The sequence below is a fragment of the Adiantum capillus-veneris genome, chromosome 27 (assembly GCF_014529385.1).
Source record: "Adiantum capillus-veneris isolate H3 chromosome 27, ASM1452938v2, whole genome shotgun sequence".
In the NCBI taxonomy this organism is placed as follows: Eukaryota; Viridiplantae; Streptophyta; class Polypodiopsida; order Polypodiales; family Pteridaceae; genus Adiantum; species Adiantum capillus-veneris.
Window position 1 is genome coordinate 84,301,727 of NC_140957.1, and position 27,092 is coordinate 84,328,818.

Here is a 27,092-nt window from a genome sequence, read left to right on the forward strand (position 1 = left end):
CACTTTTCTTGATGATATTCTTGTGTTTAGCAAGAATGAACAGGAGCATTGTCAACACTTGAAAACTACTTTGCAACTAATTCAACAAAACAAGCTTCTAATAGATTGTAAGAAGAGCGAGTTCTTCACGAGTTAAATTATCTTGGTCATATCATTTCTCCTAAAGACATGTAAGTAGAATTGAGAAGATCAAATTCATCCATGAATGGCTCGAGCTTCATGAGGTGTGATCTATTCTTGGTTTATTCTCTTACTTTTACCGGTTTATTAATAATCTTGTCCATGTGGCCTCTCTTTAGAATGATCTGACAAAGAAGAAAAGATCTTTACAATGGAGCAAAAAGAAAAAACATCCTTCATGAAGCTCAAAACGGCTCTGAATTCTGCCTAGATCTCATCATTGCAAGCTTATTAAAACCATTTTTAGTTGTGGTAATTACATTGGTGCAATTCCATGCTGCAACTTTGGAAAGCATATGCCTAAATGATGCAGAGAAAAGGCATGCCATGTATGAGGAAGAGCTATGAGGTTTTGTATATGCTTTAAAGATAAGGAAGCACTATCTCTCGGTGATGACTTTCCTTGTAAGGTCTGCATAATACCTGCCACTTGAATGACTCACTTGAATCCATTCTCCCTCTACTGCGGTTTGTGCCATGTTTTGTCACAATGTGATGACGTTGTAGTGCCTGATTTGGGGTTGAGAGAGAGGAGAGCGACTCCTTGGCAAAATTGTACCGTGTGACTCCCGTCCGGACAAGAATTACCGGACGGGACACTTGGAACTCCGCGGCTCCGTGTCTTGGACGTTAAAACTCTCTTCTTCTCAGGTCTATTTTGCGCACAGCTTTGGTGGTGTCTATTTTGACGAACAAAAAATGAAATAATGAGAAACAAAAGAATTAAATCATGTCCATCATGACAACTAAGTGATGAGCATCATCAAGGGGGGTTTTAGCATGCTAATGTTCAGGCTATGGAGAACTCTCTTCTCCCATTCCATGGCCTTCCGTCTCCTTGTGCAATGGCTTTCTTCAGATTCTTTTTTGTTTGTTAAGTATACCTTTCTTTTTATACAGACTCTCATGTGCTTGACTTTTTTGTGCTTTATTCTCTAGCTATCAAGTCTTCTAATGGATTGAAGTCCGGGAGGTCACTTAAAAAGAGAAGCCGACCAAAATAATGCAGATTGATACTAGAATAAGTTTAGGCAATACAATAACAAGTCTTATGGAATCTTTTTGGAATGTATGTTGCATGCTCTTCTTTGAGCTGGGTATTCAAGAATGAGGGGGTCTTTACCAAGAGAAATAGATATACTTTGTGTCATGGGTCTCAAACCATCTTTTGAATGCAGATGAACGATATAAAACACAAGGTACTTGTTGACAATGGGCCAAACATCGCACGACTTTTCAAGTACCAAAGAACATCATATTTGGATGTACTTGGCGGGTGTTTTTTTAAATATAAACCTCTCAAAAGAAATTTTCTGAAACAATGAAAGTGCCTTTAACAACTTGATAGGCTGCTATTTCAAAGATTTTGCTACTCTTATCAAGGACACACAAGTATCCATCTCCTTTTCTATGATATGAAGTCTTTTTAAATTTTTGTGCGCCAAAGCATATGAAACACTTGTCCTTTGTTTCCTTCTTGATGGTGAGAGTTGTTAAATGCTCATTGTCAAAATGAACAATGCATTGTGCATGTATTATCTCTTTGGCTGGTGATAATCACTACAAAGTACTTCACAGTGTCAAGATTTTAAGGGCTCCCTATTCTTTCTAGAGGCAAACAATGGGGAGTGTTACCCTTCCCTATCGAAGGGCATATTTTCATATTGCCCTTTTCTTTGTGCAAAAGTTGCATGCCTATTTCTATAACTTAGCAATATACTTGAAGAAGAATATTAGAAGGTAGCATGCTTGATGAACAATGTAAGTGAAGTTTCTACTTACAAGCCTCAATGTAGGTGCAAAGGTTCTCTACTAGGGTTCAAAAACACACAACCTAAAGGAGGCTCCTATTTGACACACGACTTTCCCATATTCAACGCTTTTACATGTTTTTGCGATAAATGTAAAAATGACATCGTACCATACTCCCCTTCCATTGGTAGGTATCCTTTTTTGTTCCTAAAAATGGGCAATTTTTAAACAAGCCCTTCTAATGACAAATGCGTAAGACTTTTGACGACCATACAATGGATCTTGTTGTAGGATACTGCTTCACCAAGTCATTGACTTGAGAAAAAATTTCAAATCACGTTTGACATAGCTCAAGCCATGGAAGTGAATAGCAACCAAACAATGCTTGCTACCAAAGCATAATTGGAGAGCATGTTGAGACACCTTTAAGACATGCAAGGATATGGAAATCATTTTTGGGAAGGAAAGGTATCAAGCATTGAAGCTATGATCATTGTTCACAAGAAACCAGAGTTTAGTGTATTTTGAATTGGCTAAATTTACAAAATTCCGGCTAGATTTTAAGCTTGCCTTTACAGAAACCAGCAAAGTTTTACAAGGTAAGGTGTAGCAACTGTTTAAAACTGTCACCTAAAAACCAGAAAACTTTCTGGCGTGCCCTTATGTTCTTTGGTGGGAAGAAACGTTTTTGGCAAGCCATGGCAATACTTTTAATGTCTCCATCTGCAGCTCCATCGATGTAGCTTGAAATTGGTAACTCTAAACCACCACTTGTCGATACATCCACATTATCTGATTCGTACTATTGCTTTCAATGCTTCATGTCTTACTCAAACAATTGTCTGTAATCTTGGCTGAAAAAGTTTACTTAATTCTCACTGCTCTTATGGACAGTCAAAAGACTCTGAAGACTTCACCAGCTATATCACAACTACTTTAGCATCGCAACGTCTCAATGAGAATAGATCTCACATTTCCTACCAAGGTTTCTTACCTTTTGTCATTTACTTTCAAAGAAATCTTCAATTAAAACGACTAGGCACTACAAATAAAAACCCCCTCATATAAAAATTTAATTAAAAGACAAATGGCTGCACTTTTCATTCTCAAGCTGAAGTGACAACAAAAATTTAGTAAGAAGACTCAAATGACTACACCTTTCAATGTGATGATGTATTACATGACTCCTTCCAGGAGACCAACTAGGGAATCAAAACTGTTGATGGTTGAACTTACAATGCCATCTCACTCTGCAGAAATAATGAGCTAGCGAGTAGCTAGAATCAGCATTCGTATAAAATGCAAGGAATCTCCTTTCATTGAATGGCATACACAGAGGACCACTTTTTCCATGGTAAAACCAGTAAGCATTAAGATGCGAGAAACTTGAGGGGTTTTGTCTGTGCCATTGATGATGGAAAGACGAAGATTTGTATGCAGGCAAGTGACTGCTGGAAGCCAGCATTATAACGCTTGGCAATAAGGTTAAATTGAGGGAGTTGTTGGGGGCCAGAAACAATAGGAACCAGCTTGCATGAGATGACATTCTTGGCGTAAGGAAGAATATGTATGCTATCACTATGTGCTCCAGATAAAATGAAACCAGTCGAATCTACGACAGAGAAATCTATTTCTTGAATGAGGGCTGTGAGGTTTTGCACACCTAAGGAGATATCAAAAGGCACACCTAAGATGGCGTGAGGGGGGCAATGGAGTGTCGCTAGCACTACTGGCTTCTCGACCTGCAGAGGAGGTAAGGGTATCAACTTATGCACACTTGCTGGTAATGCCGTTGATGAATGCAGCTGCTGCTTCAGAATTGTGGCTTGTGTTGAGTCGCTTTCATGCAACCTCTTCCAATTAATGCAGACGGTCCCGACAGCGAGTGCTCTGCTCTCTTCCACCGGTTGCACATAAAATAGGCTTGTAAAAGTCTCCCCGGGCACAATGGTCGTAGCGTCACTGAGCTCTTCTGAGCTCAGGTCCGAGAGATCTGCATTCTGCCTTGCAAGTTGCCTCAAACTACTGTCGTCAACCTTTCCATGCGTAGAGCTTGCTGCCTTAACAGAGCACAGGCTCCCATCAGCCTCCTCCACAGTAACAGCTATCAATTGCAGGTTTACCGAGCTTGAATTCCTCATCGTTACCATCAACGTGCTGACCTCATGGATAGGGACACATGATTTCTGTGACTGTCTGCTTGAGACCTTCTGAAGGCTCCCCAATAGTAGTGCATCCCTTCTGAAAGGAGGCATGTACCTATGCGAAAGTGTAAAAGGCTCCTCGCATTGAAGTTGCAACCCTCTGTGTACAAAATACCGATGAGGGTGACCTGCTGCACCCAGGCCTGCTGCCACCGTTTCAGTCTGATAACTGAAAGCTGCAAACAAGCTGACGGCTTTAGCCTCTTTCCATCTCATGTACATTTGTGTTGAGAAGCTGCCCTCTGTTGCAATAGCAGGTACATGCAAGACATCTGCCAACAATTCGAGCTCACACTGCTTTGTATCTTGAGAGGGATTTGGAACAAGAAGCTCAACAAAAGACATATCGAAAGGGATTGAAGGAGTGCGCGGTGATGTTATAAGCAACGTCATTGATGCTTCTGCAGTGCTAAACTTTATCTCACCTGCATGCACTGAGTGTCCTTTTGATCTGATAATTATATTGATTGGAAACAACTCATTTACAAGGGCTGGGCCAACTACAGCTTCCAGTACCAAATTAACCATAGGGTCTTGCTCCTCTACCTGAACGGTTTTCTGCCCATAATGTGAAAGTGCAGAGTTTTTGAAAGGCATCATCTCAAGTCGAGGTTCCAACTTCCAATAAATAACATCATCCCTGGATGCTGGGCTTTCTACTTGACACATGATGCTGGTAGAACCTCCTAGACGGGCAGTTACACTCAAGCACTCCAATTTGCCACTTTGACCTGTGCGACTCTAACACAAAAAGCTACGACATTAGCATCTCAAGAGGATGTGCACCTGAAGTCGGTGCAGAGTAAAAATACCTAGCATAAACACAGATGACAATTTCACATACCTGTATTTAAATCGAATGAAAATCGAGTCCACCGGTTCGGTTCCAGATGCAAGTCAAAACCTGTCCGGACCTCAAATCCTTCTTTGTCCACACCATGAGTATCACGTACAAGAACCAGATTGCATGTAGGTTGATTGAAGCAAACCTCTAACTCCTCAAAGACCAAGCTCTGTGGCAAATGCGTTAGCAAGGACAGTGTTAAGGAGGCCTTTGTTCCTGGCTTGACTGTTGGCTCATGGAAGGCCACACATGCTGCAAGGACAGCTCTTAACGGGCTGGCCACGTCAATATTTATACGTAGTCGATCGGAGTCGCCCACTGTCAGGCCAGCCTCACCATCTCTAGATGGCAACACTGATTGCTTGCCATGCAATAAATTGAGGACCTCTGAAGATATTTGGTCTCTTTGGAGATGACAAAAAGGGCCAGCAGGACCAACCTGTCGGTTGAAACCACTCTTTTCCTGCTCATTACCATCTCCACTAGATGTAGTGGGTAAAGCAGCCATCTCTAAGGAGTACTCGATATATTCTTGCAAATGCCCCAGCTGCCTTGCACATTCCCGAAGAAAACCCAATGTGGCCCAGAGGAGTGATACCCAGGATTCTTGGCGGTACATTCCTGCCACAGTATCAAATAACGTCTTTGCATTGATATAATCCCTTGCGCTGAAGTACTCGCGGCCCATTTCACAAGCTATAAAGTAGCTCATTCTGCCTGCCTGTATACTTTTGTAGAGCTCATATGCTCTTTTCAATAGAGTGATGGCACTTGCAGAGTGAGGAAACAGCTTCTCTTTGATGACTGCATGAAGCATGTACTCCTGATCTGTAGGACTACAAAGCAGAAATAACATGAGCACTACTCTGTGACAAGGAGCTATGAATGCGGTAAGTTTTCAGCATACAGCGCAATGACAGCACATGTATTACCATCGGAATTACTCACCACTGAGTGTCCAGTGTTGAGCCACGAGTAAGAATACGTGGTGATTGACCAACATACAAAGGTTGGCCAACATCTTCAGGAGAGCCTTCAAGCACATCCCCATCGTTGGCATCATAATTGCTTGAAATTAGCTGAAAATTTTGACGCCTCTGGATCATGTAGTGAGCTGCCAACTGTGACCTTCACAGGTACCATATTCAGGTCTAGGAGCACTAATACCCTTCATAAAAGACAAAAGATAAAACTGTATGTGGAAGGCACATAGAACGAAAGAAGACACCTGGTAATAATAGCCAGGTTGAAGTTCACGTTCAGTCACTTGTGCCTCTGGCAGAAGAGCAGACGAGCCAGACTTAACTGGCATCACAGATGTCAAGCTGTTTTGCAAAAGAACACCAAACACGAGAAACTGTTTGCTAACCCAGGACCAGTGTAAAAAGCTTCCTTCTGATGGACCAACAAGTGGTTTATAAAAGCTCATGTGCTGTCTAAACCATTTGGCTGCCTCCACCTCTTTTCCACCATGTAACAGTAATGTTGAAACTTTGAAATGCAATTGCTCTGCAACAGTCTTGAACTCAACACGCCGCTGTACAGGTTGCATTTCCATGGGAGTACTCACCACCTGCCAAAAGACAATATTCTTTGGCAATAAAAATAACTAGTATCACCAGTAGTCAACAAGAAAATTCAATGAGAGAACTCAATCTCAAATGCTAGTTGCTAGACAGATAAAGATGGCATTGATACTTTTCGAGTTTGATGGTAAACACAGGAGAAAGAGATCTTATTTCCATAAGAAACTTATGTACATGTTAATGCCTCCTGTGCTGAATAGGGAAGAGAGAGAAAGAAAGAAAGAAAGAGAGAGAGATTTTTTAACGTCTATGTGAGGCCGAAGTCGGACTATGAGACAAATCAAGTATACATGTGTGTATGTCTTCCATCTATCAGAAAAGACAACAATCCAACCTCGTACAAAATACAGAGAAAACCTTGGTGTATGACGGGATCCCGGGGGGGGGGGGGGATGGGGCTGCTCGGATGAGCGCAACTGGGTGAGCCATCATTTGGGCTCGTCTCTCCTCAACAGCTCGACGCTCTCGGGTATAGATCTCCTTGATATGTCTGCGGTGGCCCCGCATCCGGTAACACAGATGTCGTCTAGCCCGGCTCATCTCAGCCTGCTGGAGAGTCACTCCCCTCGGTGGATTTATGAGTGGAACACATGTGGTCCTTTGGAAAAAATCTGTAAGTTGTGATTGTCTCCCTCCCACCCGTGTCTTTGTATGTGGCCGCAGATGTCACGTACGCACTGCAATTGCACCACGTGGACAAGATGCTAAAGTCTAGCGTCAGTCTTAGCTTAGGACCTAGCCTGGCACCCTTGTGAGCCTCTAGCAGGACGTGCATGTCCAGGCACTTAGAGTAGCTACATACCCTCTGATTGCACAACCCATTAGCACTAGCATCAATACCCAGCACCCAACATAAGCATTTTCACCGCATGAACTCATTTTTCCTAGACTACGTGTGACTTGCAGTTTATTTATTAATTAAGTGACTTTTCAACTACCCAAATCGTGGGGGGGCTGCTCGACCCAACATCTAGCACCCCTTGTGTTCTGACATGGCTCCCGCCTAGCTCAGTATAGGGACCCTTAGTACCCGCCGTACCCCGTAGTATCCGCAATACCAAGTACCAGCAGTACCAAGTACCCAAAACCCGTAGTATCCCTCAATACGTACCGTAGTACCCTTCAACATTTCAGTAGTACCCAGCATCAATAGCATCAAGTACCCATTAGCATCTCAGCATCTCAACATTTAGTCATTGTATCAGCATTTGTGCAAGTAATAAAGCAAGTACTTGCTCTAGCAACACAGCAAGGGGGCCCTTGAGGGTGGTTGGGACCCGACATGCTGTGTCCTCTCTCTCTCTATCTCTCTATGGAGAGTGAGGCGCTTACCAGATCAGTCTCCTTTGCACACAGTCTGTGGGATACTACCAGAGACAGATATGCCAGGGTGGCTCTAGAGTCCTCCAGACAATTAGCTCTTAATGGGGATACATCATGCTGGTATGCACAAATGGCATCATGGTTTCAGACACATGGACAGGTTGCCTCCTTTTCAATACTCTCTACAGGCACCCTTGAGGTCTCTGACGCGGGTAGAGATTAATAGACTCATTCATCAAGATCTGATCCAGCTGGACACGAGGAGGACATGGATAGAGCCGAAGAGGAGTTGGGCACAAAGATAGCTTTCTATAGAGAGAATCTTCTCCACCTCACGGGGGATGGGTTTGTGATTCGACCTAGCTATATGGACACGCATCTTTCTCATGGTTTGCGGTGTGCCATTGGCCAGATACGCACGTCCTCACATCAGCTCGAGATTGAGACTGGCAGATTCAAAGGGACACTAGCAGATAACATGATATGCCGCTTATGCCATCTAGAGCCACAGACAGAGGTACATTACTTATGTCATTGCACAGTGTACTATGAGATACGAGGCCATTTTCATTGTCTATTCAGAGAAGGTTTTGGGCCTCTAGCTAGGGTCATGAGTTATGAGGATCAGAGATGTCTTGGGCTATATCTACTTGAGTTACACAGGCATAGAGAAACTTTACTGAGGAGAGCTGAAGAGAGACAACCCTAGAGACAGATCACAGATTTCTTTACACTAGATATTGTACACCCAGAAGAACAGACAGAGGAGCAGCCAACAGTGGAGAGGTCTGCCCGCACTACTGGCATTCTCATAGACTGAGCATTGGAGCTAGGGAGATCTAGACGACCCCGATGGAGAAGAGGAGCTACACATTTTCGAAGGAGGCTACAGCAAAGGATTCGAGCCATACTTTTTCGTCGTCTAGAGTGCAGATGAAGATGGATCTCTATGAAGATGGATTCTCTACTTCCCTCCCATATTGTCTACACATTGTACTGCTTAGTTCACACATTTCACGCTTTGACCTTTCACACCTATCAGCTTAGTTTTGGATTCCGCAGTATTTATATTTGGTTATCCTAGTTTAATTTATTTTGTTAATCTGACTTTGTATCAGATACACCGCATTGTAACTTTTTGGTCTCATAGGTCACTTTGGCCTTTTGAAGACGTTAATATAACATTTCATTTCATTTCATCTCTCTCTCTCTCTCTCTCTCTCTCTCTCTCTCTCTCTCTCTCTCTCTCTCTCACCCTAGTACCCTACCCCACATTTGGGGCTCAGGTTCGATGGATCCGCCTACCGAAGGGGAAGGGCCGGGTGTAGATAGCTACACCACCCCAAAAAAAACAACAGCTACATTTAAGCCGAGAAACAGAGATACTGTACTATCACCAGGATCATCATGAGTAGGGAAAACGTCCAAGATACATGATGAACTAATGATGGAGAAGGTCCAGGTGATGCTCAAATCAGAGCTAAACTACATGAGAGATGACATCATGAAGGAAATGCACGCGAGCGCTGAGAGCTACAAGAACTCCATGTATGGAGACATGATGAGAGAACTAAGGAGAGAGATCCGGGGGATACAGAATGAGGAGATTCAGATCTTGAAAACGGAATTACGAAACCTAATCAAGGCCGAAGTAAATGTAACAGAATGCGTTATGCAAAAGAAACTCGATGAGGCAGTAGCAAGTTTTGAAGCATGGAGAACAAATATGGAAAAGCACATGGGGGAAAAAGATGCAATAATCGAGGAGCTAAAAGGAGAACTTGCGGCTTGCAAATCTGCAACTAAGGAGAAGGGAGACGACCAACCTTCGGTGCTGAAGGAGCTCGAGGACATGAAGGATCAAATGAAAGCTCTACGGGAAGGAGATGAACAGAAATCGAAAACAACATCTTCATGGGCGGAACGTCTTTTTAAGACACAAGAAAAGGTTGATGAAGCAAAGAAATGGATTGAGGATGCGAAGAAAGGGAAGGCCCAGATGCTCGAGACCACACCTACTTCTACCATTATGAATGTGACCATTGAGGAAGAGCAGAAAAGGAAGAATCGGGCTCTGCATGTGCGGGTGACAGGAGTCAAAGACAAAGAGAATGTAGATGAAGAAGTGTAGGAACTGCTACAACGCATGGGCATCACAGAGCCTACTCACACAAGTGCATGGAGAGTGGGCAAGAAAGGAATCGATGAGAAGGGAAACGTAAAGGATAGGGCACTTATTCTCCGCTTCCCGAATATAGAAATAAGGAAAGAATTTCTAAAGAAGAGGCCAACTCTTAAGAAAACCGGTATTTCCTGGGAGATGACCTTACATTGGCACAAGTGGCACACATGCAAGAGTTGATGCCAGAGATTAGGGCAGCAAGAGAAAAGGGGAAAATCGCCTTTTATAGAGGAGGGAAAGTAGTGGTTCTGGAAAAGCGCTCAGCATGACGAGCGAGACCTATGGGGCGATGCTCCAGATAGCGGCGTGGAATTGTAATGGATCATATAGGCTAGATGTAGGTGCCTTTGAAGACAGCTTTAGGGACAGAGACATAGTTTTCTACTCAGAGACACACCAGATACTGGGACAGCGTATGCCACATGTGAAGGGTTATTTATGGGAAACAGCTGGTCGACCAGACAAGAGATCTCTACAGGGTAGCCGGGGTTCAGGAGGAGTAGCAGTCTTATTTAAAGAGGAGCTGAAACCACTACTACAGATTACCAGGAAAGATGAGCAAGCAAGGTATATGTGGGTGAGAATGAGAGCCGAGACAGGTAGATTTCTATATATCGCTATATGCTACTTCCCTCCAAGTACCTCAGTCTACTCCTCACCTAAAGGACGGTCCCCTTTCTCCATATTGAATAATGACATATGGGAGTTCTCTAGAGATGGAGACATCGTTCTTTTAGGAGACTTTAATGCCAGAACGGCCAACTCTCAAGCAGTATTCTATGATACTTCTGAGGAAATGCTCAGAGAAGTGGATTTATCACAGAGGGGGCTTACTAGAAACTCACAGGATAAAGAACACAATGAATACGGGAGACATCTCATGGAGATGGCAACTATACATGATTTGGCCATACTTAATGGTCTAGAGAATTTCCCGTTATTTGGGGGATTCACATGCTTCCCGCACAGGCATGGGGCCAGTACAGTGGATTATGTCATGACTTCACCAAGCTTTATTTCTAGTATCAAGGACTTTAAGGTGGGACCCAGACCGGTTGGGATTGTAGTGGATCATGCTCTCTTGACCTTATCAATCTCCTTCCAATACAATACCTCTCAAGTACAAAGGAAGAAGACACACACAAGATATACTTTCACGCCAGAAACTGATTCATTCTATGTGGAAAAGATCTATAATAGGATGTGGGCCGCCGAGCCATTATATACTGTAGAGGAGATTACTTCTCAGTTAACAGAGATACTACATGGAGCAGCACAAGAGGCATACCCACATACTCAACCTGATGAGAAGAGAGGATCTGGGAACATGCCTCAAAACAGTTGGTATGACGAGGAATGCAGAGAGACGAGAACCGAGGTCCAGAAAGAGCTTACACTTGGGATCATCACATGTAAGCAGTCTCGGATTGCTCTTCGGCGTATAGTACGTCGCAAGAAAAGGGCATTTTTAGCCAAACTGGAGAAGGATTTATATCAGCTCTTCTTGAGTCAGGACTCACATGAGGCCTGGCGCTTATTTCACGAGCACTCACCGCCTCCGACGATTACTTCTCCTGAGATCTGGGGTCAATATTTAACATCATTATATATGGTATCTAGACAGCCTCCATTACCAGATCCGCTAGAGCCATGCCCTGCTACTAGTACTTTCTTTACTACGGAAATGGTGGGAAAAGCCATTGATAAGATGAAGACAAGAAGAGCATATGATCATGATGGTTTAGTAGCAGAACATCTGATCCATGCCACGGATCTACTTTCAGAAGTCCTTGCTCGTCTGTTTAATCGGGTCATGTGTGAAGGATTACCTGAATCTTGGAAATTATCTACTATTGTACCTATTTTCAAGTCAAAGGATCCTATGATACCCGGGAACTACCGTACCATTATGGTAGGTCACACTTTGACCCGACTGTACGCATCCCTTCTTGAACAAAAATTGAGTAGATGGGCAGAGAATGAGGGCATAAGAGCAACAGGACAAGCTGGATTCAGAAGGGGTTATTCCACTTTAGATCATATTCTTACGCTCAGAGCCATTATTGAGGAAGGAAGAGCAAACAGGAGAAGGATGTATTGTTGCTTTGTGGATTTTCGGAAAGCTTTTGATACAGTACCAAGGGCCAGATTGATGCGCAGGATGCAAGAGTTAGGGGTCCCCAAAGAGATTATTTGGGGGATCATGGCCTTATACGAGTCAGTAATTGGTTATGTACGTACTCCAGAAGGGGATTCCAACATTGTTCATTCCACCGTTGGAGTAAAGCAGGGATGCCCACTGTCCCCTACTTTATTTGGTATGTACATAGATGAGGTATCAGATTACATTGATAGAGAGGGTGACAGAGGTGCTCAACTTGCAGGGTCATGGATCCCTTTGTTGTTGTATGCAGATGATATTGTATTGATAGCAGAATCACCAGATGGAATGCAGAGGCAGCTAGATGCATTACATAAATTCGCAGAGGACAGTGTACTGTCGGTAAACTTGGGTAAAACCAAAGTTATGGTGTTTAACACCACACCGCAGTGGGTTAGGAGATCGGCACCTACATTTGCATATGGCCAGGATACAGTAGAGTACACAGATGCATACACATACCTTGGGGTGGTATTTGCAGGACCGAAGTTTACTCTTAAGAAAGCAGCGGATGCTAGATTATCCAAAGCCTCTGCGGCCTTGGGAGGGTTGGAGAGGATGTGTTCACAAGTGCAATTTCAGGAACCACGAACAAAACTTTGGCTCTTTGATACTGTGGTGGCTTCGGCTATGCTTTATGGGGTCCAGATTTGGGGACCATCTGTGGATCAGGATAATTGGAAGTCAATGGAGAGACCTTTGGTATCTATGATTTCCCGAATGATTAGAGCCAAGGCCTCCATACCACACGCGATTACCCGAGTGGAACTAGCGGCCCCTCCGATAGAAATTGAAGCTCTTACCAAATCAATGTCCTTTATACATGGTTTGTGGGATACAAATAATTGCCGATATACTAGACTGGCCCTCGAATCCTCTCGACAATTAGCAATGAAAGGGGATACATCATGCTGGTATGCGCAACTGTCCTCGTGGTTTCAGAGACACGGGTTCAGTATGGAAAGATTACCCCCCTTCCAATACTCTCTTGAGGCTCCATCACTTGCAATTACACGAACGGAGATTAATAAAATCATCCAACAGGATCTTATACAGTTGGATACTAAGAGGACATGGGTAGACCCTACACAAGAATTGGGCACGAAGATGGCTGACTACAAAGAAAACTTCCTACACTATCTGAAGATGGATTTGTGATTCGCCCGAGTTACATGGATACCCACCTGTCTCATGGTTTGAGATGTGCTATTGGTCAGATTCGTACATCCTCACACCAGTTGGAAATTGAATTCGGCAGATTTAGGGGAATCCCACCTGAGAGCAGAATTTGCAAGTTATGCGGAATGGAGCCGGAGACAGAATTACACCATATATGCCACTGCACAGTATACTATGAGATACGTTGGCGTTTTCATTGCCTCTTTAAAGAAGGCTTTGGACCTCTAGATAGAATCATGCAATACCAAGATCAAAGATGCTTAGGCTTGTACCTACTGGAACTACATCGGCACAGGGATAATCTAATGAGAAGACAAAGAGCACAACAGCCTCAGAGGCAGTTCACAGATTTCTTCGGATCGAGAGAAGCAAGAGTGGAAGGAGAAGCAAGAGGCCAGCAGCCAGCACAAAGGAGTACCCACATTCATACCAAAGGCACCCTAATTGACAGAGCGATTGAGCTTAGGAAATCGAGACGACCACGACCAAGATGCAGAAGCACACTTCATCGAAGGAGACTACAACAAAGGATTAGAAGCATTCTAGCCAGACACCCAGAATGCTCCTAAGAAGTTTATTTAATACTTTGTATTTAGTTTTTCACATTTATTTTCACACTTTCACACTTTTCACACTTAGTACTTTAGTACTAAGGTACCCAGACATTGTAACAGATTCACCACTTTTGTATCAGTTTGGTCTCATAGGTCATTCTGGCCTTTTGAAGACGTTAATATAACATTACATTTCATTTCTCTCTCTCTCTCTCTCTCTCTCTCTCTCTCTCTCTCTCTCTCTCTCTCTCTCTCTCTCTCTCTCTCTCTCTCTCTCTCTCGCGTCGGATAGATCTTTGAGGTCTCTTGGGATAGTTTCCCACGACGTTAAAAATGCTCTTCTTCTTCTTCTCTCTCTGCGTCTCTCTCATTCTTTGTGTTCAATTCAGTTTCTCTATTCAAGTGAAGTAAAGTAACCTTGTGTTTGTGCAGAGTACTAGATCCGAGCTAAATCCTTAAACACTTCTGCTGCACCTGAACTTGGTATCAGAGCTCTATGTGTGCTTCGGCTTCGCAAACTCAAGGGAAGAACACAAAGAACCCAAGCAGAACCAAGAACCCCAAGAACCTCTCTCATTTTTTTTCCAAAGAATCTTCGTGTCCCCATAACGGACTTAATAGACACTCCCACCCTTAGTCCATCGCGCATCGGGCGCGCTCCCAAATTCATCGGTATATCTTTGAACGAAGATCAACATCGGATACACGAAAATCCACATTTTGAGTACCAAGATCTACTCGCCTCTTATGTAGATATTGAAGGAGTTGGAGACAAGATCCCTGACCCTCTTCTGCATTCGCATTCGCATGTAGCGTGCATCAAACTCCCGCCGACAAGCAACCCTTGGAAATACCCCCAAGCTAAACACTTCCATTGCACCTGACATTGGTATCAGAGCACCCTTACCTTTCATCTTCACCCGCAAATTTTTCACGACAGGACTATTCGAGTGGTAGTACTTGGTCAGCACCAAGGCTGGTATTCTGCGACAGAAGTAAGGCTACCTAGTAACTCGTATGGTCGATGTTTACAGTGCAGCAATACCTACATCCGCAATATCCACAAGTTGGAGAAGTTTCATCGGCTTATGCATCCACAAGCATCAAAAGCATTCAACATCAAAAGTCTAGAAAGCATTTGGGTAGAAGTTCGGCAGTTGTGCCTCACCTTTAACAGGGGGGATGTCACGTGTGCACTGCAATTGCGCCACGTGGACAAGCTTCTGCTACAATCTAGCGCCAGTCTTAGCTTAGGACCTAGCCTGGCACCCTTGTGAGCCTCTACAGCAGGACGTGCATGCCCAAGCACTTATAGTAGTTGAATACCCTTTGATTGCACAGCCCATTAGCACTAGCATTAGTACCCAGCACCCAACATAAGCATTTTCGCCGCATGAACTCATTTTTCCCAGACTGCGCGTGAACCAGTAGTCACTTTATTAATTAAGTGACTTTTCAACTACCCAAATTGTGGAGGCATTAATGAGGCTGCTCGACCCAGCATCTAGCACCCCTTGTGTTTTGGCTTGGCTCCTGCCTAGCTCAGCATAGGGACCCTCAGTACCCACAATACCCGCAGTACCAAGTACCCAGAACCCGCAATACCCAACACTTAGCCTCTGGAGTATCAACGGGACATCATATATACCTGTGGTCTCTCGATCCGTGCCCACTGGCTATCTGTCAACCAGGGTGCCCACACTTCTGCTACGTACATCAAGGCTGTGGTGACTAATGTATCAAATAGCCACCCCTTCGTGCGGGGCTCCTGAAAGTGTGCCTGATGACATCTCCGCTCTAACATGGCCAAAGCCGCATATCCACGGGTGAGTTTGTCAGTGGCACCCTGAGCCATGGAGAAGGGGCCTTGTCTGCTAGTGAAGGTGACTCCCAGATTGACATAGGAGGTGACAACCTCGACTGTACCTCCTTCTGCTGTAAATATGGCTGCTCGTCGAACTGACCTGGAGGTGTGGAAGATCATGACCTTGGTCTTCCCAAGGTTCATTATCAATCCTTTGTGTGTACATTTCTCGACCTCTGCCAAGTATAACGAGGCTAGCTCATATGTGAAATGGATCATGGTGTGTGGGGGACGCGTCGTGGATATGGAGGGTGTGGCGTCTCCAATGAAGGAGAGTGCAAGATAGGTGTGGTCGGCTCCAATAGGTATGGGCGGGATGGTGAAAGAGCTAAGTAGGTGGGTGGCCTCTCTGGATCCCATGATGTAATCCACGATAAACACCCCCCCCCCAGGCTGTAACACCATGTGGTATGCATGTCAACCCTCCTCAAGTGGGCAACTGAGCCATCCCGTTATAAATAACGAGATGGTGCTGAGAGCTTAATCTGAGCAAATGATGGCCATACTCTATGATGCGGGTTGTGTCTGTTAAATCTCTCATGGTAACCTCCTCATGTGTGGCCGGTAGTGTTACCGAGTCCTCTGTGTCGCATGTCTCACACTGGTCACAACATGTCCTAGCATTGAAGTCTCCCATGAGGAAGACTTCTCCCAGTGTAGAGTACTCCATAATCTCATCTCACAAGCATGTGCATGGGGATAGTCTCTCTTCCCCAACCCTCTTCGTCCCTGTAGTAGCAAATGTGGAGCTTGAGGGGGGAAAGCAGTAGAGGGCAATGTAGATGATCCTGTCCCGTGATAGCTCAAAGCGAATCCAAAGGTAACAAGCATGTGGGCAGTGTAACAAGGAACGGGTGGAACGGGGCCCTCCCGTTCCCGGAACGCGTTCCCAAGCCTGGCGCCTCCTCGAAACGGGAACGGGACTGGAACGCTCTTCCCTTCCCAGGCATAACCGGAACGGCAGCCGGAATGGCCGGGACGGCATCCGGCACGGTAAATCTGGAATACCAAAGTTTAAAAAATGACAGTTTGGGGCAGGTTTTTTGAACTTTTGGGGGGGTGTTATTTCCATCCTCTCCTATATAAAGAAGGGCTTTAAACCCTCTCTCTCTCAAGCTCTCTACCTCACCCTCTCCCACCAGGCTCTCTCCCTCTCCCTTTCCCTCACCCTCTCCCTCCAAGCTCTCTCTCCCTCTCCCTCTCCCTTTCCCTATGCGATGGTCTTGCCATCAATGATGACCCTACCATCTCAGTATACCGCCTTCTTCCCTTACTTTGCGAGCTTTTTTGACTCTAGACATGCATGCACGGCGGTCATCGTCAAGGTAGATAGGAGGGCCCTCTAGCCCTCTCAAGATGGCCCTTTTTCGGATGAATGAGGTTCGAAACTCCTCAAAGGCAAATTGGAGGATCAGGGCTCTTTTCTGTTTATCTTTGCTGGCTCTCCAAGCTTTGGAGAAGAGTAGCTTCTCTTCTTCCTTGTACCCGAGTTTCATGCATAGGGCTTTCCCATCACTCTCAGGTGTGGATCCCTCCTCTTCTTTGCTGCCACTCACTCATACATTGAGGCGGCGGGCTTGTCGCACCTTCTCTTCCTCAATGTTTGTGTATAATGAGCGCCTCATCTTTATGCGCTTCTGCTCTCGCCTCTTTTTTGATATTCTTCTTGACTACTTCAACCCATCCTTCCTTGGTGGCCTCCAATTTGTCTTCGATGCTTGCCATGAGAGCTTCGATAATCTCCTCAATGTAAGGGGCCCTATGAATCCAACACTGAGATACCACTACATAGCAAGACCCATGAGCTATTTTGGCATCATTCTTTATGTACACAGTGCAGCCTACCGAACGGTTTCTGCAGAGCCAGTGGAGATTCCTCCCAGTAACAGCTGATCATTTGACATCACTGAGGGCATACTTTCGGACCTCTGGAGCCGCTAATAAGCGTTGAGAAGAGGGAGGAAAGTGTAAGTATCCTTCACAGCCTCGCAGCAGAGTATTAGCAGTTGGACTCTATGGGGGCAACCAGCCAGCAGTGCGGCCCCTGCAATTGTTTGCTGAATCAGAGGTGTGAAGCATGACCTCCGGTCCAGCCTGAACTATGAGAGATCGGACAGAATAACAAATGATCAGACTAGAGGCGGCAGGCTCCTCACAGCAAGAGCTCAGGAGCCACTTGTGGGTTGCTGAGAGCTTACTGGTTATACGGAGATATCCTTGCTCTCTAGCCATTGAGAATAGTCATTCACTCCTGGCAGCGACACCGGGAGCTATTTGGACTGAGCTGATTCACCCCCATGACTGTGTGATAACCTCTAAGAGTCCAAGGGACGTCGGACCAGACACGGAGGACTGTGTGTGGGGGCACCCATGACGACAGTACCAGCCTCCTGCTTGACCGTCCCTTGCCCCCGCAAAACACCCAAAACCCCCTATCCCTCATACTCTTCCCGTCTTTTCCCCACCAGAGTTAGCCTAGAGATCTTAAAGGAGGCCACTTTGCGAGGGTGTCTCTTCTGCCCCTGCAAACATTGGTACTCTCATTTTACTGCGAGGCTTGCAGCCTGGTGGCAGTTTTTTTCACAGCTAATGAAAAAATCCCTTTCTCTTCAAAAATCACAAAAGAGATTAGACCCATATTCATAAGTAAGGTCTGTTTCCAGTACCACCCGTGCTCCATCCAATACATATTTTACAATGAGGGTCTAATGGTACCAGGAGCTTCTGTACAAAATTATACGCACTTAAGAATTATAAATTTATGATCTTCTCTGTTCTTCCATGATACACGATCAAGCAACTCTCAAAGAGTGACTCTGATGCTTCATGGAATATGCATGGATGCACAGCAATTAAAAAACTCGAAAACACGCGGGGACGACGTAAAAGAGAGCAAGTTAAAGGGAAAAAAGAACATGCAAAAAAAGCCAGAGTACACACCTCTTGTAAAAGTGCATAAGCACTCTCGTAATACTTTAATGCCTCCACCCAATCTCTTCTAAATTCTGCATAAACTGCAACCTGATTAAATGAAGATTGAACATTTAGGAGCAACTCCATAGCAGGGCATCAGCGTTTGAATCACACATATTTACAGCAGATGTGCAAATCATCCTGATGTTTCATGTTACAAGAGAAGACATATTTTACATATACCATAAAACCCTGTATTGTGTGCTCATTAGCTAGCAGGAATTTTCCTAGAAAATACGGAAGGTTGCTTGAACCAAGAGACTGATTGGATCAAGGTTGCAGTTTTAACCAATTGGATAAATTCAAAACCCCTTAATTTAGAGAAATTTTCAAACAATTTTTAGGTTACAAAAAACTCGGGCTTTTTGACAGTTTTGGGAGAGGTCTTTTCCATGTTTGTAAAGTTATTTCTACCGTTTTTTTTGGCGCTTCAATGCTCTTTGTATGAGAGATGAAGGATTCACCATGCTTCATCTACTATATAGCTCCTTTTTTTTCCTTTCTACAGAACTCCACGTTTTGACCGTTTTGTACGTGAGCCAACATTTAAACCACGTTTCAAATGTTTAGAATCCGTTCCATTTTTTCATTCAAAACTACCTTGGTGTCAAATGCAACAAAATTGAGATAACATATAGAATTGAGAATTCGTACTTCCACAATCCTTTGTTCTTTCCTCGCGTTTATGAATGCAACTTTGCATTAATGACGGTCCCTTTTAGATACTTGAGAGAGAGAGAGAGAGAGAGAGAGAGAGAGAGAGAGAGACAGAGAGAGAGAGAGAGAGAGAGAGAGAGAGAGAGAGAGAGAGAGAGAGAGAGAAATGAAATGTTATATTAACGTCTTCAAAAGGCCAAAGTGACCTATGAGACCAAAAAGTTACAATGCGGTGTCTCTGATACAAAGTCAGATTGACAAAAAATAAATTAAACTAGGATAACAAAATATAGATACTGCGGAATCCTAAACTAAGCTGATAGGTGTGAAAGGTGAAATGTGTGAACTAAGCAGTACAATGTGTAGACAATATGAGAGGGAAGTAGAGATCCATCTTCATAGAGATTCATCTTCATCTGCGCTCTGGTCGACGAAAAAGTAGGGCTCGAATCCTTTGCTGTAGCCTCCTTCGAAATTGTGTAGCTCCTCTTCTCCATCGGGGTCGTCTAGATCTCCCTAGCTCCAATGCTCGGTCTATGAGAATGCCAGTAGTGCGGGCAGACCTCTCCACTGTTGGCTGCTCCTCTGTCTGTTCTTCTGGGTGTACATTATCCAGTGTAAAGAAATCTGTGATCTGTCTCTGGGGTTCTCTCTTCAGCTCTCCTCAGTAAAGTTTCTCTATGCCTGTGTAACTCGAGTAGATATAGCCCAAGACATCTCTGATCCTCATAACTCATGACCCTAGATAGAGGCCCAAAACCTTCTCTGAATAAACAACGAAAGCGGCTTCGTATCTCGTAGTACACTGTGCAATGACATATGTAATGTACCTCTGTCTCTGGCTCTAGATGGCATAAGCGGCATATCCTGTTATCTGCTGGTGTCCCTTTGAATCTGCCAGTCTCAATCTCGAGCTGATGTGAGGACGTGCGTATCTGGCCAATGGCACAACGCAAACCATGAGAAAGATGCGTGTCCATATAGCTAGGTCGAATCACAAACCCATCCCCCATGAGGTGGAGAAGATGCTCTCTATAGAAAGCCATCTTTGTGCCCAACTCCTGTATCGGCTCTATCCATGTCCTCCTCGTGTCCAGCTGGATCAGATCTTGACGAATGAGTCTATTAACCTCTACCCGTGTCAGGGTGCCTGGTGAAACCATGTGTCTGAAACCATGATGCAATATGTGCATACCAGCATGATGTATCCCAATTAAGAGCTAATTGTCTGGAGGACTCTAGAGCCACCCTGGCATATCTGTCTCTGGTAGTATCCGACAGACTGTGTACAAAGGAGACTGATCTGTAAGCGCCTCAATCTCCATAGGGGGGCAACTAATTCCGCTCGAATGATATCATGCGGTACGGAAGCCTTGACTCTAATCAGCTGAGAGATCATAGATACCAGGGGCTTCTCCATACGCCTCCAACCATCCTGGCCTACAGAAGGTCCCCAAACCTACACCCCATATAACATAGTAGAAGCAACCAAAGTATCAAAGAGCCATAATTTGTTCCTAGGTTCCTCGAACTGAACCTGCGAACACATCCTCTCCATTCCTCCTAGAGCCGCACCAGCTCTAGTTAGTCTAGTCTCTGCTGCTCTTCTCAAAGAAAATCTCGGCCCAGTAAAGACTTACCCCAGGTAAGTGTATGCATCTGTATACTCCACAATCTCCTGACCATATTTGAAAGTAGGTACTAATCTCCTGACCCATTGCGGTGTGGTGTTAAACACCATAACCTTGGTTTTACCTAGGTTTACACACAATCCACTATCCTCTGCAAAACTGCGTAGTGCATCCAAATGTCGTTGCATACCTTCTGGTGAGACAGATATCAGCACAATATCACCAGCATATAGCAACAATGGGATCTAAGTCCCTGCCAGCTGGGCACCCCTGTCACCCTCTTTGTCAATGTAATCAGACACCTCATCAACATACATACCAAATAGAGTAGGAGACAATGAGCAGCCCTGTTTCACTCCAATAGTAGAGTCAACTAAATCAGATACCCCTTCCGGAGTGCGTACATGTCCCATCACTGATCTGTACAAAGCCATAATCCCCCAAATCACCTCTATGGGGACCCCCATCTCCTGTAGTCTGCGCATCAATCAAGCTCTTGGTACCATGTCAAATGCTTTGCGAAAATCCACAAAGCTACAATAGATCCGTCTCCCATGTGCTCAATGATGGCCTTAAGGGTCAGAATATGATCAAGAGAGGAGAAACCCCTCCTGAAGCCGGCCTGACCCTTTGCTCGTACACCCTCGCCTTCTGCCCAATTACTCAAGTGTTGCTCAAGAATAGATGCATACAACCATGCCAATGTGCGTCCAACCATAATAGTGCGGTAGTTCCAAGGCTCTATAGGGGCACCACCCTTGAAGATGGGCACAATATTAGACAACCTCCAAGTCTCAGGTAATCCCTCACACATGGCACGATTGAACAACACTGCGAGAACCTCCATCAGCATATCCCTGGCATGTATAAAGTGCTCCGCTACTAGACCGTCATGATCGTAAGCCTTCTCGGTCCTCATCCTGTCGATGGCCCTTTGTACCATCTCAGATGTAAAGAAAGTGCTCGTACTTGGGCAAGGCTTGGTAGGGTCTGGAAGGGGTTCCTGTCCAGGAACCGTATATAATGATGTCGCATATTGGCCCCATACATGTCACGTGACACATCCCAACCCTATGTGTCCGTGGACAAGCTACACCATAGCAGGGTTCAGTCAGTCCAGTCCAATCTAGATTAGCAGTGATCTGGCACTTTTGTGAGTCTATTCGTAGACCGTGCATGCCCAGTCACTTAGCATAGATGCATATCCTCCGGTTGCACACACCATGATCATCAGTATTCCCTTCAGAATCCATCAGATTCAGTCAGGGGAATTTTCCAATGCATTTAGCCTATTTTCCCTATTTTTGGTATTTTCACTTATTATTTTTAAGTGACTTTCCAACAAAAGTAGGTAGGGCAATTTTGCTAAGTTAATATATAAGCAAACCCAAGTTAGCAATAATTGGTAGAAGAGGCAGCAGGAGCTCCCCGCTCAACAGGCAACTTCTCAGTAGAACCCGCAGGAACCCCCCCCCCCCCCCCCCCCCCCCCCCCCCCCCACTAACCTTGGCGTTTTCCTCTCACAGCAGCAGGTAGCGTTTTGGTTTCCCCCAACTGTACCCCCACAAGACCTGGCGTTTCAACAAATGCATCATCGCCATCAACACAGCAGCCCTGGCGTTTTCACCTATGCATCATCGTCATGTACTCCAAACCAGCAGTAACCACTAACGCTAGGAAGAGGTATTAGCGTTTTTTATTCTCCGCTTTACCGCATCAGGACCTTCGTGTTTTCAGCTCCTCTGTAGCAGAAGCATCAACGTTTTGGTATTCAGCCATCAGTAGTAGAAGATCAGCAGTAGCGTTTTTGCTAAGCCATAGGACAGTAGGTCAGCGTTTTTGGTTTCAACCCCTAACCACCGCAGATACACACACTTTCAGCCTTAGACACAGAAGCAGTTCAGCGTTTTTTTTTACCAACCATCTCAGCGTTTTTGATCAGCAATTCAGCCTTGAAAAACGCAAGTTTTCAGCAAATGAATCGCAGCAAAACCGACCAAGATTGGTTGCAGAAGTTCCCCCATCATTAGCCAAAGCAAACACAGCCAAAACAGTCATTTTCAGCCACCAAAACAGTCCCCGAATTCACCGATTAAAAGATCACAGATTTCAGCCATCAAGTCGTCGTCGTCATCGGCATAGTCCCATTGCATCAGTCCATTGCATTCGCATTGTACACCTTTGTGCAATCAAAGTTAGACCACTCTCGCCGACGAGAGTGGGGCCTTCGGAGGAGGGTTTTACAACCTCTCGGGTGTCGTATCTCTTCTCTCTCCTTCTCTCAGTCTCATTCACTTGCACGCACAATCCACGCACTTTGTTCGTGATCATAGCACTCTCCCTAAGACGGAAAGCTCTCTCTTTCCCTAAGAACTAAAAGGAACCTAGAGCAATAAAGATCACTAATCTTGAGAAAATACAACATTCATTCCGCTGCACCTAACATTGGTATCAGAGCTTTGGAAGTGTTCTGCATTACTCAATGAAAGAACCACAAGAATTTTTTTTGCTTGTTGCGATCGCACGAACCCAAGTTTACTTGGACGTGGTGATTCCTAATCGTGTTTTGTTGAAGAGTGACAGGAATCCCAAGAAAGAAGGGCTTGTCCAGCCTCCCCTTGTGTCTCTTTTCGCTCATTGAGAGCGGACCGTGCACTTAGCGGCCGGCCAATCGATGTGAGGTGGGAAAAAGCAACCTTGGTGTGAGCGCAAGGCCGCCAAGGGGTGCGCCCGCAGAAAAGGGTAGAACTCGGGTGAAGAGAAGATCCTTCTCCAACGCAATTTGCAAGCGAAAGAAAACCTCAAGAACCCCAAGAACCCAAGACCCTCAAGACTCAAGAACCTCAAGAACCCAAGATTCTCACGAATCAAGGACCTCAAGAACCTCAAGACCCTCAAGAACCCAAGTGCCTCGGGAGCTTAAGACCCCAAGATTATAGTGCATGGTAGTCACCCGAAGCGGAATGGATACTTCGCATACAGGTGATGAGCATGAGAGAGGCAACCAAGACTCGTTCCCACCCGGAGATGATTTCTTCAACCCTCCCCCTTCGCCATCTACGCCACCAAGTGCACCAAACCCTATGGAGGCAATGGTCAAGTAGACGATGGCCATGATGGATAGACAAGAAGCAAGTCGCCTTGCTTAGAACCGTGAGCGCGATGAAAGAGCCCGTGAACGCGACGACAGAATTGCAAGAATGGCCGCAAACCAAGAAGCCAAGGACCACGAGCGCGACGAAAGAAACGCAAGATTTGCCGCACAACAAGAAGAAAACCGCATTGCCTTAGAGCGCGAACGCGAACGCGACGCAAGAAAAGAAAGAAAAGAACTACGAAAGGAGGAAGCGGCAGCACGAGCTGCAGCCTTGGAGGCCGAGCGTGAAGCTCGACGAGAGCTACGCACTCAAGAATTGCTTGCCCAAGTCCTAGCCTCGAAGACCGAACCACCCAAAGATCGTGGGAGTTCATCAAGTGGCGCAAGCCACGATGCGGATTCCAACCATCCAGTCACAGAAAAGTTGACTTTCAATAAGTATGACGGTAATATGGATGCTATTGTTATTCATTCTTGGTTGCATCAATTTAATGCTTATTTTGCGACAACTAAGAAAACAGGCAATAGCAAAGTTTTGACGGCAGCTATGTACCTTGCCGGTGATGCCATCAATTGGTACCACGCATGGCAAGAGGCACAGCTACCCGCGCACCTAGAGGCAGCCGACGATTTCACGCCCCTCTCTTTTAGTTGGGCTGATTTCCAAGACAAGCTCAAGGCGCGGTTTATGCCACCTCAGTACCTTGCACGATTGAAGGACGATTGGCGAGCTCTCAAGCAAAATGGTATGCCGGTTATGTCTTTTTCTAATCGTGTTTTGCAGCTAGGTACCCAATTACGTATGTTGGATGATGAGCGCAAAGAGGCTTTTCTCTTTGGATTGGACGAGTATATCAAGTACGATGTCGAGGTATTCGATCCAATCCATCTCAACAAGGCGGTAGCGATAGCTCTCGCATAGGAGATGAAGCACAACAAGGGAAAGCCTGCGAAATCTCGTCCGATTCAAAGGGCAGGTAGCCCTACAAGTGCGGGAGCTTGAGGACTTGCTACGGATGCGACCGGCATGCGAAACGGAGTCCGAAACACGAAATTGCAGCCTGCTGTGTATTTTTGCAGGTTTAGGGTTTCGGCCCTAAACGGTTCCTAATACCCCCAGGAGGTTCGGGGACGCGAAGGGACCACTGTAGAGGTGATCTGGCGCATTTTTGGGGCAATAAACAGAGAATTCAGCATGCTGCAGATTCTCGCCAAGTTTTGTAAAGTGTCTGTATGCGTCGAGAAAGCCCTCTATTGTGTGGGGATACTGACTGTGAAGCGACCTAGTACAGCTATGCTGCCGAAATCGGGCGAGAACAGATGCAATTCAGCCCGGATTATGCGGGGCAGCTTGTAGGAAATCACAGGTTTTTATTCCCTCTGTTAAAGAATAAAGAAATACCGAAAGGGGCGCCAACCTTTGGGGCCTACAGGTGTCGCTGTCTCCTTGGGAGCATTCTAGCTTCCTAGCCCTGCTTTTGTTTTGAAGTGGTTATTCCATTCCTAGTTACAAGTTCCTTTTAAGTCATTGCTTCGTGTCGTATAGTCAAGTGTTAAAGAATCGGGTGAAAACTAACGTCTACCGCCCCACGGGCCGGTTTCATGGTTCCGTCGCCGGGACAAGATCACCTTTTCCTTAAGAAGTGAGCCTTGGTTGGTTTGCGGCGAAGACACAAAGCACAGGAACTTGGAATTACACTATGGTTGATAGGACAGACAATGCTAGAGAAGAGGGTTCCTCTTCCCAAGGTAGACAGGCTATTTCTTTACAGCATGAAGTTGGCGAGAGTTCACGACCGTCACTGTCTACGCCTTTTGTTCGTGTGAATGCACAACGAGAACAGGTTCAAGGGTTCATGACTGGGCACTTTGAAGAGGATGCGTCACGTGACACATCCAACCCTATGTGTCTGTGGACAAGCTACAGCATGATCAAGGTTCAGTCAGTCTAGATTTAGAAGTGATCTGGCACTTTTGTGAGTCTATTCGTAGACCGTGCATGCCCAGTCACGCATATCCTCTGGTTGCGCACACCATGATCATAAGCATTCCCATCAAAATCCATCACAATCAATTAGGGGATTTTTCCAGTGATTTTAGCCTATTTTCCCTATTTTTGACATTTTTCACTTATTAATTTAAGTGACTTTCCAACAAAAGTAGGTAGGGCAATTTTGCTAAATTTGTATATAAGCAAACTAGAGCTAGCACTATTTGGCAGAAGAGGCAGCAAGAGCTCCACGCTCAACAGGCAACTTCTCAGTAGAACCCCCCCGGCAGGAGACTTAGCGTTTTCAGCCAAGGACAGCCTGGCGTTTTCTCCATTGCAGATCAGCCCCAGTGATTTGCATTGCAGACCAACCCGGCAACAGCCAGACACAGCAGATCAGCCTAGCATTTTTGCATTTGCAGAATCCCAGCGACGACAGAGGACCAAAATTCAGCCCTGCGTTTTTGGTTGCAGATCAGCCCTGGCGTTTTGCACCTTTACCGCGACGGGAAGTCAAGGAGCATTAGCGTTTTCAGTTTTCAGCAGTTAGTACCCGCATATCAAGTCCCGAACCTCGCAGATCTCACCTTCCCGCAGCAGTTCCTCGCCGCACGGTCAGTTTCCGCAAGGTTTACAGTTTCAGCCCAGAAAACGCAGATTTCAGCATCTGCGTTTTCAGCGCGTCGTCGTCGCATCGTCGCCATCGACATCGTCATCGACATAGAGTCAGAATTCAGCAGATAGAAGATTTGCAGATTTCAGCCCATAGCGTTTTTGGACAGCAAATAAAAGATTGCAGATTTCAGCCATCAGGTCTACTTCGTCGTCACCGTCGTCATCGCCCACATAGCCTAGACTTGCATCAGTCCCATGCATTCCATTTGTACCAGATTTTGCAATCATAAGTAGACCACT

At 45.3% G+C, this 27,092-nt stretch overlaps 1 protein-coding gene across 2 annotated transcripts in view; it reads right to left on the reverse strand.

The window, feature by feature from the left end:
• Positions 1-3,038: 3,038 nt before the first annotated feature.
• Positions 3,039-27,092, reverse strand: part of LOC147422299 (trafficking protein particle complex subunit-like protein) — a 66,462-nt gene continuing 42,408 nt past the window's right edge. Inside the window, exons 5-9 of one of the 2 annotated variants that reach the window (XM_086503688.1) lie at positions 18,770-18,850; positions 6,209-6,553; positions 5,929-6,101; positions 4,981-5,816; positions 3,039-4,867 (exon numbers count right to left, since the gene is read on the reverse strand). In XM_086503688.1, the coding sequence (XP_086359814.1) occupies positions 3,303-4,867; positions 4,981-5,816; positions 5,929-6,101; positions 6,209-6,553; positions 18,770-18,850 (3,000 nt within the window). In that variant the 3' untranslated portion in view covers positions 3,039-3,302. Of the gene's footprint in view, positions 4,868-4,980; positions 5,817-5,928; positions 6,102-6,208; positions 6,572-18,769; positions 18,851-27,092 lie in introns of both variants that reach the window. The other variant, XM_086503687.1, reaches the window with a different exon arrangement.